The sequence below is a fragment of the Crocodylus siamensis genome, chromosome 8, assembly GCF_052110815.1.
Source record: "Crocodylus siamensis isolate JL-2025a chromosome 8, ASM5211081v1, whole genome shotgun sequence".
NCBI lineage: Eukaryota > Metazoa > Chordata > Crocodylia > Crocodylidae > Crocodylus > Crocodylus siamensis.
The window spans coordinates 70,199,958-70,215,847 of NC_143402.1; the positions used below are offsets into that span (position 1 = coordinate 70,199,958).

At 48.5% G+C, this 15,890-nt stretch overlaps 1 protein-coding gene across 2 annotated transcripts in view; it reads right to left on the reverse strand.

Annotated features, from left to right (window-relative positions):
- The window catches only part of CA10 (carbonic anhydrase 10 (inactive)), a 359,857-nt gene extending 346,574 nt beyond the window's left edge, over positions 1 to 13,283 (reverse strand). Inside the window, exons 1-2 of one of the 2 annotated variants that reach the window (XM_090060642.1) lie at positions 13,164 to 13,283; positions 12,461 to 12,802 (exon numbers count right to left, since the gene is read on the reverse strand). In XM_090060642.1, the coding sequence (XP_089916768.1) occupies positions 12,461 to 12,521 (61 nt within the window). In that variant the 5' untranslated portion in view covers positions 12,522 to 12,802; positions 13,164 to 13,283. The remainder of the gene's footprint in view (positions 1 to 12,460; positions 12,803 to 13,163) is intronic. The other variant, XM_090060643.1, reaches the window with a different exon arrangement.
- Between the last annotated feature and the right edge of the window lie 2,607 nt (positions 13,284 to 15,890).

The following is a 15,890-nucleotide window of genomic DNA, read 5'->3' on the forward strand; positions in this document are numbered from 1 at the left end:
CAAGGTTTGCATCAGCTACTTGGATTGGTATGAGGTTTCTGGATGCAGAAGGGCTCACTATAACATCACTAATGTGCACTTTAGCAACATCAGTTTGGTCAGAACAAGCTTTGCACAAACTGCTGATAGTTCTTAAAATCTGGCCCACAAATTTTGTACTTAAAATAAATCAAACTGAAAATGAAGTTACCAACTTGTTTCTGCTAACCATTACTGTCTGTTAGCTGTGCCCTTCCTTCTGTCTAGTTTTCTGGTTCTGCTCCAACGGAAACTTTATTTCCTACTGAGAAAAGTAATGTGTATTTCATTGCTGGCCTCCATAAGGTCACGGTTAACACTCTATTTAATTAATTGGTTTTAAATTTGGAATCCACGCTTTTTTCCTGCCATATTAGTAATGATAGAATAGTTTAGGACCCAAATCCTATTTCACCTTTGAGACAGCTAAGTGGTACTTTGCACCTAAGTGCAATCCTATCCCACTCTACTCAAGTCTCTTAAAAGACCATTAAGGCTAGGGACAGAAGTTACACATAATCCGGTTTAAGTGATCAGAAACTGACTTAAACCTACAACAGAATATAAAATCAGTGCACATAAGCCAGTTTCAAAATGGCCAAAACCAGTTTGAAATAAACCTGGTTGAATGTAGTATCAGACTTAACCAATTGAGGTCAAACCAGTTCATGGAACTTGTGTCCCAGACCCCTTCCTAGCTTAAAGTTAAGTCAGAGACCTCCAACATCTCAGGCTGGACATAAGGAAGAACTTCTTTACTTTCCGAGCCTCCCAGGTCTGGAATAGACTGCCACCGGAGCTGGTGCAAGCATCTATTTTGAACACCTTCAAGAGACAATTGGATGTTTATCTTGCTGGGATCCTATGATCCTTGCTGATTTCCTGCCCCTGGGGCAGGGAGCTGGACTCGATGATCTTCTGAGGTCCCTTCCAACCCCAATGTCTATGAAATCTGTGAATCCCAGCATGGTCTGCAGCCCAGGGCTGGGCTGGGCTGGGCTAAAGGCAGCAGTGGTGGGGGGCACCAACACAACACTCTGGACCGAGTCCCTCCAAGGAGTGGCCAGCCAGCTGTGGGGTGGCTCCATGGAGGTGGATGTGACCTGGCTGCAGGGGTGGGGGAGCTGGGGCTAGTTATGAAGCCCAACTCACCACTGCCTCCCACTGTGGCAGTGCGGCCCAGGCTGGGGCAGCTCCAGGGGGCAGGTGGCAGTAGACAAGTACCTCCAACTTCCCCCCTCCAACCGCCCACACGGGCCATGGTTTGTAGGTGGGCTGCAGCTGCAGCATGGCTTCCTGCCCCCTCCCTCTCCCAGCCTCAGAGTGAACTACCCTGGCAGCTGGAGGTGAAGCACCCGTCACCTGCTGGCTGCTCGCAGCGGCACAAGGCACTTGGGGCAGGCTGCTGTGGGCCAGGGACATGGGGAGCGATGTGGGGAGGCAATGGATCACCGCAGCTCTGGTCCAGTCTGGCCCAGCCCAGCCCCAACAGCTAACCGTGGCCCCTCCACAGGGCTGGAAGCAGGAGGTGGCAGGCACTGGTCCCCAACCCCTGGAGCTGCCCCAGGCTAAGCTGCACTGCAGCAGTGGGAGGCAGAGGTTAATCAGGCTGTATAACTGGCGCTCCCCCATCCCGAGGTCACATCCTGCCTCCCCGCAGCTAGCTGCCCACTCCTCGGAGGGACTTCGCCCAGGATGTCGTGTTGGTGCCCCCACCGCTGATGCTTGCAATGGGGAGATTAACCCCCCGCTCCCCCTCAGGCTACTGGCGCCTGGCTGCCATGGCCCTGGGTGCACAACCCCAGGTGCACAAGCTGAGCCTATTGGTGCCCGCACCGGCCCTGCACTGGGGGGGACTAAACCCCCACTTCCGCTCACTCTATTAGGGTCTGCCCTGTCCCTGCTCCTGATGCCAGCCAATGAGTGAGTGGGGGTGAGGGCTGTTTTCCCCCTTCCACTCCAGGCAGACCTGCAGGCCAGGGTGGGGGTTTAAACCCCTCCCCAATCATACTCAGGCCTGCCCACTCCTCTTCCCTCAGCTTAGTTCCCCTCCAGCTGCAGGGTTTCTCTAGCACCTCCCGCCTTCTGGCCTGAGCCACTGTAGGCATGTGCCTGCATTCCTGGAGTCAAAAGTGAATGTCTGTTCACTTGCAAATTGGTTCAGTCTATGCAGGCTAGATTGACTTGCAAAGACTGAATCAATTCAGGCTCTGGCTTTTTAAATGTTTATCCCTAGCCTAATTGGTCAGCTTCTGCAATCTGCCTTCATCTTAGCCTTAAGACAAAGGGCCATGTTTCAAGTTATACTTAGGACATGTTAACTGGACTTAAAATGCCAACATCTACACATTGCAGTACAACAAATCCTCAGTGCCATCATATGGCAGCAAAGTTAGGACTTTTCATGAAAGACGTATCTTCAGATCGTATTAAATAAGACATGTTCAGCTACTATTGCATTGCTCCACAGAGGTAATACAAACACAGCTTGCTGACTGTCGGTTGCAACTCCAGTGCCGCACCAGTCTTGAACCAGCTCCAGTGAGGTGCTAGAGCTGAGACCAATAATTAGCCTATTGTGTATAAGAAATTGTGGTAGAGACCATAGTAAACATTACTGTGCACCTGCTCAGAACACACTTTAACTTTTAATACAGCATGGTAATGCTTACTATGATTTAAATAAAACATGTGTTAAGTGTCCCATGTGACAAGGCCGTAAATCACAAATGGTAGCAAATAAAAGGAAGACTGACCGGCATTCTGTATAAACCGATCCATCTTTTACACTAACAGGTTATTAGGATCTTAAGCAGGGTGGTGTAAGATTGCACTTGAATGCCTTATCAGTTAAACAGGACTTGGGCCAAGATTTTGCCTGGCAAAGCATTTGTTGTTTTCTACCTTAATCAGACAAAGTTGTTTCTACCAAATGTTATACCTTAATGAAGAATTGGGGAAATTCTACTGAAGAAGTTATATTACTCATCTAGGGCACTTGTGTTCAGCCTTGATTCAGTGAAATTCTTAAGTACGTGCTTAATCTAAACTTTCCGGGGGTCTGCACATTAAGCCCCAGATGCTTAAGTGTTTGCTACATCAAGGTTTTAACATGAATTCACCATAAAGACTTGACAGAAAAGATCATGTTTTAGCTTGCTAGTTTGAAAAAAAAAACTTACTTGTGCTACCTATTAAAAAACAAATCACAGTATTTATTACTCCATTTTGCATCCCATTCTACAGCAAGTTAAATACCTGTGACTCTAGGGCAAAGGCACAATTACATGAGAAGTCTAGACTGGCAAAGATATATTGCTAACAACTTGGAAAGCGAGTGCCAGGGGGGTATTGAGGATAAAAATTATGCACCTGCAGATAACTTTAAATCCCACCTGCAATTACTAACTGCCACATGGTACCCTCAGGATGATCTAGGCAAAAATGGAGAAGACCGTGGCATCTCTGTAGATTGCTTTGTTTTCTAGTAGAAATGAAAATGTATTAAAACAGTAAGAAACTGCTTATTAAAATGCAGACTTTATAGGAAGAGTTACTCAAATGGAAGAACTGAATGAATATACTGGTCACTGTCAACTAGTAGGCATAGACATCCTGGGTGAAATCCAGTGGAATCAGAAGTAATTCATGGACAGACGCACAGCATCCTGTACTTACATCACTGTCTAAAGAGATCTGCCGGTCAGCAGCTATGATGCAGGTGGAACAAACAGCAGACTAGAAGGGACTACTTTAGGAGTTGATTCTCTGCTGCGCTTTATGCTCTGACATATATAAGTGCAAAGTGGCTGTAAAACATTACACAATGTGACTATTAATAGTGTAAGTGGAACATAAATGGAGATAAGCTCTGTATAGGCTCCTTGCACAGAAGTGAATTTCACCCTAATTCTGGATTATCGAAAGGCTTTAAACTAAGTTAAGTTAAACACTGACAGGCCTAATTCTCCAATAGGCTATATAAGTCCTAACTCAGAGCAACTTCAAAAAGGTCAATATAAACCGGTATGAAAGAATGGAGGAGCAAACCCTAATAACTGCAATTCTGTTTCTCGAATGTGGGCCCCACTTTAATGTTAAGCTTCCCTACACTCTAGAGACAAATCATAATCCTCCATGATTTCTATAATATGTTCAGACCAGGTGTTTTCTAAAAGGTCTTGAAAAACTACAGGTATTATTTCTCGCCCAGTAGAACAGAGCAGCGAATGCGTGGCTGCGATAGAGAAAATCTACAGTTCAGTGCAGAAGACAGAGGAGGAGAGAAACAAGGTTGTGGTCAGATGAAACCAGCCTAATTCTCTCTGGCCCTGCACCTTGTATAGTCATCCAGGTCTGTACAAAACGAGCACAATGCAGATATACAACAACGCAGATCTGAGAGCACTTATACCAGTGCAAAGTGAGCATGAAATGCTTAGACCAGCTGCAAGGAATTCGGGTCAAAACAGAAAGTGGTTTTATTGTATTTAACCCATTCTCATCATTGGCAACCACTTTGCAGTTCAGGATGATTGTCTGATCTGTGGATCTAAAGGTGACTAATGGGGCCTCGCCTGACTTGACAGACTCTGTTGCAGTTCCAACACGTTTCCGTGAAAGGTGGGTGGGACTGGGTTCTCGATTTGGTCTGTGGCACACCATTTCTTGCAACCCCCCCCTTTATGTCTCCTGTTGTCTTCATAAGGCTTCAAAGTACTGAGATCCTTGCAGCAGACATCCTCCACTTGGGGTGGTCTTGGGCTAGTCTCCCACGAGCTAGTGTCAGTATTGCAGTTTTTCAAGCTAGCCTTGAGCACGTCCTTGAAATGCTTTTTCTGCCCTCCTCGAGTGCATCCTTTGACTGAGCTGAGAATAAAACCTGCTTTGGGAATCTGTAGTTGGACATCCAGATGATGTGGCTGGCCCAGCAAAGTTGATGTTGGATGATCAATCATTGCCTCAGTACTCCTGGTGTTTAGTTGCAAGAGGATGCTAACATTGGTGCATCTGTCTTTCCACTGGATTCAAAGGATCTTCCATGAGCTGCATTGATGGCATTTCTCCAGAGGCTTGAGCTGTGTCCCATATGTTTTCCACGTTCCAGCTCCATAAGGTAAGGTGAGGATCATGACTGCTTGATAAACCACAAGCTTGGTTTTGGATCCGATGTTGCAAACTTTGATTACCCATTTCCTCAGGTGTCTGAAGGCTGTGCTTGCCCATTTAACTCACTCATGGACCAATATAATGAGAGAGCTTAAGCTAACTGTTTGGCATAAAACAGACAGATGGAGTCTGACAGACACCAAAATGAGGGTCTGTCAATTCAAGTTAGATGTGACCTGATCTAGAAGGCCGTACGCCTTTGGAATTAGGAGTTTAACATAAAACACAAATGAAAGCAATTAATGCTGTAGCAGGTAATAAGGCTAAAGAATAAGACTGATCACAGTAAGGCTATGTGGAGACCAGGTCCCATGGCTCTCTGAGGCCTCTTGACAACGTGGATAATGCAGCTGTTGCACAGCAAGAGTCTCCTCCTCTCCAGGCTGCCCCAGCAGCCTTCTGATGAGGGTGAATGTATTTCACATGCAGGTTACTACCAATTTTGTCTGCAGTGACCATCACTGCTTTGTGTTGTAGGGTACATACCTACTCCAGCCCTGCCTATTTGCACTGAATGAAAACAGCTAGTATCCTTCCATTTATCAAGCTGAGTAACAGGCAAAAACTAAACATACTGTATGAAATACCTTAGAGCTCCACGGGAGCACAGGAGTGCTGTACAGGACCTCAATTAAGGAAATGGGGATAGAAAGATCTATCATTCAGGGCAACTTGCAGGATCAGGGTCTAGATTTCTACAGCTCATCAGGCCTGAACACTGCAGCAGCACAAAAGGGGGTTTAAAGTGGGTTTGGATATTCTCATGTAAACTCTTCAGATTCAAATGCCAAAAACCAAGTACCTGAGTTCAGAAAGAGATTTTTCCCACTGGCAGTTTATTCCCCAGTTAATCAATGTTTGGGATGGAAGAAAGGTCACTTACATTAGCCTCTGAAGCTTTGGTATTGGCCATCACTGTAGAAAAGATAGTAAACTACATGGACCATTGGTTTGATTTGTTATGGCTGTTCCTACATTCCTATAATAATATCTGAACTTAACACATGCCGTTGGAGGACCTCAAACTACTTCATAATCTTTACTGAATTAAACCTCTTGATGTCCCTGTGAGTTAGGTAAGTCAGCAACAGCAGCATTATTATCGGTGTCATTGCCTTAGAATGAAATACTGTTTTACTTTGGCTGGAGTGGTAAACAGTAAAGGCAGTAAATTCCACTGGAAGATGCCACTGCCAATACTAATAAGGAATACCACCATCTTTCCAGTGTATTTATTGTTAACCACTACAGTTTGTCTATCATAATAGAATTGTGTTTGTTAGCTGGAATCCCCAGTTGCTGACAATCGCTTTTACATTGCTTGATGGCATTATGATGCAAATGTAGTCACACTAAAAACAGAAACACTGATTCTAAGCAAACCAGGTAAAAGCTTGACTTCCTCCTTCCAGTTCTCCAAACATGACCTATAAATAGGGTAAGAATCAGAGGACCAACATAATTGTTTTATGATGTTGAAGGGTTGTCATAATGGACTCTGACCTAGTTTTGACCATGGGACAAGGTTGCGGTTAACTTGTGATAAAACAGCTATAAATAGGATTTTCAATCAACAGTCAGGTTTCAGAGATCTTGTTAGCAGTGAACAGCCATTTGAGCAATTGCAAGACCATTAACAAAACCCCCTATTAATATGTGCTCCAAAGAGCCAGGAGAAACACAATTCTTAGTACAATACCAAGCTATGAAGCAGGGTTAATTTGTAACAGTTGAAGAGAGGCATTTATTTAGCTGATTTTGATCTTGATAAACGGTAGCATACACAATAGATTTTATTTCCCTTTCAGAAAAGGCAAAACCTTGTGGCCTTCTCTTGCCATTTAAAACATCAATAGGTCAGTAATACAGTTCAACCCTTGCAATAAGAGCATTGGTCATCTACAGGTTAGCAACAATGCACAGCTTTAAGTTTAAAAAAACAAACCACCTACTGCCTTCGTCTAGAATTTCAACCCTTAGGCAAAAAGGTACAAAAATACTTTGCTCAACACTCAGGGAAAATGGAAAGAATATTCTGACGATAAGCTGGTCCTTCCTGTTCAGTGGTACACAGTGAATATTCATGATGCACAAGGAAAGCTATCCACTATTTAAATACTTGATGAATTTAACATCTAGGCTGTTTGCTGAAGGTATTATAACTGAAACCTCTTTTGAAATCTCAAGGGCAAAAGCTGCAGAACATGCATTTGTTGAATATGAAATCAGCCATCTCTTAAAATAAAGTCAAGAGTGCCTTCTACAGATAAGACAGATTTTAGGCCAGCTAATTGGAACACTGATTTCATTTTTAAATAATTTTGTCTTGCAGGGCTAGTATCTAATTCAGTTTCATTAACAATGAGTCAGCAGAGCAAGATCAAGAGACCGTGCATCTCAATCATTGTGCTTTGAGAAACAATAGCAAAGATTACAAATCTCTCCCCTCAGGTTTGCCTGATATAAAAGAGTTTGGTATGAAATGTGCAAGACAATTCACAAACTTCTCTACTTGTGCAGCTAAAAATAGGTGCCTTATCCTTTTCATGCTTTGGTGTCTTTCTTATCATGTGATGAAAAGCTAACAATTAAAATAGAATGGTTGAAATTATAAAACAGAAAAGCAAACAAAAACATTTATAATGGACGGCAAGGCTATTATTTCAGTAGTGCCTAAGTACAGGTACACTGTCACCCATTGAGAAGGCAGCAAAATTCATGGTACTTGCAAGCTGAGAAGACATTCAAAACAGTGCTGCAGAGGTACCTACACGAACTGTGCAACTATTCTCAACCTACAAGGCTTTGGATCAAAAACCCCTTTTGTTATTCTCGCCAACATATGGGCTCAAACCTGCCATCTGACATGCACAGAAGGATCCCTCAACCTGTGCAGATTTCCATGAACCTCAATGGGCTCCGTGCAGGGATAAAGGCCTGTACCCAGGGAACATACTAGGGGGGAGACCTAGTACACAAGATGCCAGAAGGGCTAGCCCACTAAACATAAAAGCCTATTTATCAACCCGTATGTTGACTCTAGTGGGATCAACTGCATATGCCCCTTAGTGGGACTAGCTGTTTTCATCTGAACATTACACTCTTTATGTTATTTTCTACCTACTTCAAACATGAGAGAAAAAAAAATCACAGTTTTGAAGCAGTATTTGACAATTACGAATTTGTTTCCAAAGCTTTTGGTCCTGAATTAGTGAAGTACAGTACAGCCACAGAAAGTAATGGAGACTGAAGACCTAGCACTCTCTGTACATTTCTTTTTCATCTCCATGAACACTCACTGAGTTATGCCAATTGTACTCTGGTAGGAAATGGGAATTAACAGGCCCTAAAATTCCAGCTCTCTCCCTGTTGTGTTTGAAGATGAGACTTGAAAGGAGCAAGCAAAGCAGGCTTTATGTCACCTTAGTGCTTCTTAGATACCGGGCCATCCAAGAGCTACTTCAACCCCCGACAATTTAGAGCAACTTTAGAGCTGCTCTAAGCCGTACCAGAGGGCATAGCTGGAGAAATGCAATATTGCTCCATTGCACTCCCCCCAGACATCCTCAGTGCCAGAAGCTATTAGGCCAACTCTTCACAGCCCAGGAGTTCCTCCACGTGGGAAGCCTCAGTCCAGCAGTAAGCTGTGATTTATGGCTCCTTGGTGCTGCCAACTGAATTCAAGGAGGTTACAATGAGATCAGGCGTTGCCCATCCATGACTGGAAAACAGCAAACTCTTAAGAAAAATGAGAATGTTCTCAAATAACGAGTGCCCTGGCCATTTCAGGACTACAACCTTCGAACTGCCAACGGCCTCCTGAGATATCGTGTCACAGTCGGAGCACACCACGAGGAGCCAGAGCAGCCAGGTCACACCGACTTCTTTTGAGAAGACTAATGGGCAAACTTTCTTAAGTGGAGCCCTTCTCATTAAATAAGGATGATGCTAGCCATTCTTTATTTTATAATGAAGTGTGCTGCAAAGGTTTGAAAAGGACATCCCAGCTTTTCTGGGTTGCAGATGTCTACAACCCTTAAAACATTACACCGAGTGGATGCAAATGACTGTGCAAGCAAACGTGGCAGCCATTGCGTGGCCAGCAACAGCCCACCTACAGCTGTGAACATTGCTGCTAATTAATCCGCAGTGGTATCACACAGGAAGGGAATTTTGGCCGTCACACCACAGGCTGTAATCTCCTTGTTTTTTATTTGCTGTCATGATTATCTGCAACCCCGCAGGAACAACAGCCAGAACAGATCTTATTTTAACATCCTATCCAAAGGACAACTACTCCATTGGCGCAACACTCTCTTAATGATATCCTGTAGTATCATCATTAGTAGCTGAAGCTCTAAGAGCATCTTCATCACAGATACCTTTAAGCAATTCTCTTCACCAAAACAAAAAATTCACCATCATATTTAAAAAAAAGGCCTTTCAATTCCTTTTAAGGGATTAAAATTACGTTCTTGTTCCAAAAGTTTTGATTTATCAGTCACACAAATAAAGCTAGGTGATTTTTTTTAAACAACTTTAAGTAGCAGAAGCACTGATTCAGTATTCCCAGAAAATGAAAGCATCCAGCTGACAAGCTACACCTGAGACGAAACATATAAATGACGTGTTTTAAATTAAGTGCCACTAAATTAAACAATCTTGAAAAATACTTGGAAGAAAACCATACTTGTTTTACTTCTGCATCCTAGTACCATTCATCCCCAGACAATCCACTCCAAAATATTATAACCGAGGTATAGGTAGTTGACCAATGAATGAAACATTGGGGAGGAGACTGTTACAATTATTCCTTTAAATTCATACTGTATTTGTATTTTAGTTGATAAAACTGCTTTCCTACACAAAGAACTACTAATAGTCTACTAAAACAATTTTACATAACATTTGTGATATAAATGGTGTTTCCTTCCGTTTTGCTACCTCGATCAACTTAAATTGTTACAAGGGAGAGGCATTCAAAAGTGGCAACTATTAAGAATTCAGTCTTCACATACAATTGTGTCACAGAAGTCCAGAACTGGATAAGAAACTGTTCAGCAAATATTGTGTTTTAAGTAGTGTTACATAAAAGCATACAGGACAAAATCTGATAGAGCTACTCAGCAGACAGGCTGAATTAATCGGCTGATGACTAACAATGCCACTTTGAATTGTAGCTTTAAACAGGGTCTGATCCAACATCTATCGAAAATAATAGAAGAAGCCTCTGTGACTTAAACAGCCTTTGAGTCAGGCCCTTACTCCGTAACACAGGAAAGATACACATACACCATAAAAAGTAAAAGCACAGTCTTAGAAATGTCTTGCTGAAATATACTGATTTACCAAGGAAAAAAAATGTATTACTTAATTCACCGATGCCCTTCTTTTTTACTTCTGTAATCAAGAGATGCAAATCCTAACAAACTTCTCTCACCTAATTTCATTTTGTGAGAGACATGACAGAGGTGTGATGTATGCTAACAGCATGATATTGTGGACTCCAAGATTTGAATCAATTTAACTTAGGACATCATAACAGGCTACATTTTGTCTTGTACCTCAACCATTGCCCAACTAGGACTGTTAAATTAATAAGCTCCAGAACAGCATGAAAAAGGACCAAGAGATACAAAGCATTAGTGCCAGGCAGATATCTGCAGATCTTAATTCTTCTTGCCAGGATGACAAATACTCTGGATCTCTGAGAAAGAACGGACCCAGGGGAGGAAAAAATATGGAACTGAAAGCTAAATGGACATAAATATTCTGCATGGGATTAAACCAAAATATTTGAAGCCACAGCTTTAATCATGCAGCAGATGCAGCTTGTGGTTTGTTTTATTCCAAAAAAAAAAAGAAAAAAAAAGAGGAGATGGCTATCAGACTGTTCTCAGAGCTAGAGGGAGATGGAGAGTCAAGAGAGCCCCTGTAGGACCCAGCTTACTATCGGTTTCACAAGCCTGGGTTTCGATTTCTGAAGGGAGGGAGATTAGGAGATACCAGCTAGATAGTCGAGCGATGAGCCCATATAGCGTCTATCTCAGTGTGTTACTGCTGAAAGAGGTCAGAAGGCTTCTTGGTATTTTAGCCCGGTGAGGTTGATTCCTGTGTTCTTGTTGTGCGTGTCACGGGAAGTGACTATTTCTCGGAGAGCTACACAGGTGGCACACCACACGGAGACAAACCGCAAAGCATGAGATGGAGATGATTGAGGCAGCAGGCTTTGGCATTTCAAGGAGGGAGAGGTGCATTATCTAGGCAGTGCCAGCAAGCATAGGTGAGGGAGTAAGGGCAGCCAGAGTTGCTGCCAGCGTCAGAAAACACACCACCCAGCCTGGTGGCGCGCGGTACCACTGCAGGGAAAAAAAGGGCTCGGTGACCCAATGGGCTGATGCAGGCACTGCCAGTTCACGACTGGGTGCAGGTAATGCCCACCCTGGCACCAGTGCTACCCGAGGGCGGGCATTCCCTGGCTCGTTCCAGGTTCAGCCAGGAACCGGTGCAGAGACTGCCAGCAGGGGTGGGCGCTGCAAGCTGAGCCAGCAGAAGGGATGGGGCAGGGGCTGCCGGTCTGGTGGGGAGGGGTTGGCTAAGGCCAGTCTCTGCCTGGTCACCGGGAAGGTTTCCCCATCAGCCCACTGGGACCTCCCTCCCTGCAATGTAATGGCTGGTGCTGCCAGTCCCACAGGAAGGCAAAGACTGGAGGGCAGAGGCAGCCTGCAGGGAGCCAGGCTCCCCGGATCCCCCCGCCGGGGCTGCGACCCAAGCGTCCCAAGCTAGAAATCCCACAGCCCCCCCACCCCTTGTTGCTCCTGCAACGGTAATTATTCCAGCCGCCTGCTATGGCGAGCGAAGCAGCCAGCCAGGGCTTTTCAAGCCGAAAAGAGTGCTTTCCCCAGGGCGTAAATTGCTCCAATCCTTCATGCCAGAGCCCGGCCGTGCCCCCTGACAAACGGGACAGGGAACACCCCGACTGCCCACACCGGGGAGGGAGAAACGCCTGCAGCCTTGAGACCGGAGAGCCTGAAACAGGACTCCCAGCTGCACACGGGGGGCTATTATAAAGGGGGGGGGGTTCAATCCATTTACGGCCACAAACGCACAGAAAAAGAGACCCAGCAGCAGCCTTCAAAGTGCCCACATGCTGGCGGCACCCAGCCCCCGGCTGCGCGACTTGAGGAACTTGTGGTCCCCGGCGGCACCCGTGGCCCCGGGCTCGGGGGCGATGCCCGCTGCCCACCCCGCAGTGCCCCATCCCTCCCCTTACCTGAAAGGCAGACGATGAAATTGGCTTGCAGCAGGAAAAGCACCTCCCAGACAATTTCCATCCTCCGCGCCTCACGCCAGGAGCATCCCTCGGCGGAAAAACGGGACGAGGCTCAGTCGCGCGGGGCCAGCCCCGCTCCCGCTCCCGCTCCCGCCGCACTCCCGCGCTGGCTGCGGCCGCGGGGCTGCGCGCACATGTCCGAGCTGCGGCCCTTCCCCTCCGGGGCCCGCCGGGCCGGCGCCAGCCCCCGCCAGGGACACGCCGGTGCAGCGGCGCCCCACCGCAGACATAGACGGGCCCGGGGCCGGCGCCCCGCGAGCTCCGCGCGCGGCCCGCTTGCTCCTGCGGGACGGGGCGGGGCGGGACGGGCGGGCGGGCGGTGAGCGCGGGCGGACGGGCCACCCCTGCGGGCGCTGCCTCCTACATCCCGGCGTCTCCCCCCGCGCCCGGCGCCGGCGATGCCCTTCCAGCGAATGAGGCTTTCCGCGTCGCAACTGCAGGGGTCGTTCTTCCCCCGTCTACGGCTCGCCCCGCCGGCGGGCCCACGTCGGGGGCCGCCCCCACCCCCGGGCCAGCGGCGCCACCCGGCGCTGCCTTCACGCGCGGGACGCCCCCCCCCCCCCCGCGCATGCAGCCCCCTCCCTCAGGGTGCGACACAACTCGCAGGACCCCCCCCCCCCACAGACACACACACTCCACTTACCCCCCAAACGCCCTGCCGCGCCGGGGGAGGAGAAGGAGCAGATGGGCGCCCCCGCCTGCAGCCGCCGGGCCCGTGGAGGGGCCGCGCCGCGCCCCCCGCCCGCGCGCGGGCTCCAACCGCCGCCGGGCTCGCGCTGCGCCGCGCGCCGCTCCGGCCGGCCGGGGGGGGGGGGGGGGCGGCGCGTCACGGCGGCCGGGCCGGGGCCGGGCTGCGGGCGGGAGGCGCCCTGAAAGCCGCCGCGGCTTTGCTGCGAGGCTGGATGAGGCTTTGCTGTCTTCCCCCGGCCCCCGCTTGGGGGGAAAGGGAAAGGAGAGGCCCGGGCTGGGCTGAAGGAACCGGGCTGGGGCGCACTGCGCACCTGGAGGGGCTGGGGGGAGCGTGCACCAGCCTGGGGTGAAGGTGGGGGTCGACTATATGCACCGGACTGGGGGCAGTATGCACCAGGCTGGGTTAGTGGGCTGGCGGGGGGGGACTATGCACCGGGCTGGGCGGGGGGGGGGAGTATGCACCGGGCTGGGTTAGGGGGCTGGGGGTATGCACCAGGCTGGGTTAGGGGGCTGGGGGTATGCACCGGGCTGGGTTAGGGGGCTGGGGGGGGGAGTATGCACCAGGCTGGGTTAGGGGGCTGGGGGTATGCACCAGGCTGGGTTAGGGGGCTGAGGGGGGGGGAGTATGCACCGGGCTGGGTTAGGGGGCTGGGGGGGGGAGTATGCACCAGGCTGGGTTAGGGGGCTGGGGGGGGGGGAGTATGCACCAGGCTGGGTGAAAGGGGGGGGGGCAGGATCCTTTGTAAAACCCCAGAAGAAGCCGCTGGACCCGGGAGGCAGCAGGCTGAGGATGGGGCGTCTTCGGGCTGGGGGCGGGAAGCAGCAATCCCGGCCCGGGGCAGAGGTGAGCCTGCACATGCCCCAGGAGGACGCCCGCGTAGCTGCATTGATCGTGGCAGGCGAAGGGAGGGGAGAGAGCGGGGCAAACAGCGGCCCCAGCCGCGGGCAGGTGTGCAGAGGTCACGTTACAAATGCTCCGGCGCGGATGCATGCATAAGAGATGGAGCCGAGGCGGGTGCGGAGGAGCCTGGGGCAGCTGTGCAGAGCGGACCTTTGCCCGGCTCCAGCAGAAGCAGGCTGCCTGGATCCCAGCCCGGGGAAGCAGGGAGGGGATCGCGACGGGAGGAGCGCAGAGGCTGCTGAGCATAAGGGCTGCGAAGGGGACCGAGCTGCTCCAAATCCTCCTGCCAGGGCTAGTCCAGCTTCTGCCCAGCCGCGGCCTGGGACCACCTCCCCGGAGCCCTGGAAGGGCTGGACAGGACATCAGGCTCCTGCTTGTCAATGCAGCTGTTGGCAGCCGTCTCTCCTGCTCTCAGGAGAGCCCAGCCTCTGACACTGCAGCTGCTGCCTTTAGCTCTCTTCCCAGTGGGGTCTGTAGGAAACCCAGGATTTTTAACAGTTGAGTTTGCCTGAGAAAACAGCTCAGCTTGGCTGGCCAGAGAGGCTCTCCTGTGCCATGAGGGAGTGATGAGCTGGTTAAAGCCATTCCAGCCATCTTATACTGGATTTCCACTCACCCTGCTACAGTGTTGGAGGGGAATAGTTCTCATTAAGGGGATTACAAAAGATAGGGGGGATGTATCCGTCCACACAGTCAGCCATTGAATTAATCCTTTATTGCAAAAAATTCCGGTTTTGCAAAAACTTTTCTGCAGACAATTCCATGTTTTGTATGGGGACTGCAAAAGATACGGAGATGTATTCCTCGACACCATCAGCTTTTGAATAAATCCTTTATTGCCAAACATTTCTACAATTTGGGGAGTTGGGGCAGAGTACCTGTGACCAGAGGATCGTATTTAGGGCCACCTAATATATAATACTGATCCTTAGGCAAGACATTAGTTCTACAATTAGGCCAAAGATAAAACTCAAAGAGCACAACAGTGTATTTTGCACCTTTCAAGTCATGCTGGAAATAAAGGCATAAAACCTGCAGGAGCTCTTCAGGACCCTGGTTTTAGGGTCACGTCAGCCCATGATGCCACCAGTCGTCACAAGCGGAACCTATTACTGAGCCCCAGTTAAACTTTTGTTCAGTGTTCGCCCCGTTTCCAGATCCCTAGCAAGCATTATAACCACTCTTCTTCTTTAAGCCGTATTTTTTACTCCCAGGTAAAAAATCACATGATATCGTTATATGGAGAAACAACTCCACCCTGCCTATTGGGATAGCCTAGTTGTGCTTGCATATGCCACGGAAAACCCTCAGCAAGCATTCCCGCTCTCCAGATGGGTGGCGATCTTAGATTTGGTTGTTGCCCCTCTTTGGGGCGTCCCTAAGTCGTTTTGACTGTCATCCAGATCCAAAACGCAGCCATTGCTTGGAACGTGCTCCAGCATTCAAACTCAGGGGGGGTTTAACTAAAAGTTGTATCTCCCTGTAAAAGTTAGTCCACGTGGATTACCATAGGTTGACTCAGAAGAGCCTTAGACAGAATATTGATTTCCACAACGCAGGATCACAGAAACAACCTGACAGCACTGTCACTTATAACCCCCTCAGAAATGAAGCACTTGCTAATTCTTTTCACCTCTTTTGAACCCTGCCATCAGGTTGTCAAAGAGTCGGGGATTGCAACGGTAACTGCAACTGTGTTGATGTATTTCTAGGCATGGTTTAACTCTCACTAGGCACTCTCTTCAGGGTAGATGGGCTTAACTGCTGATTTTGAACATG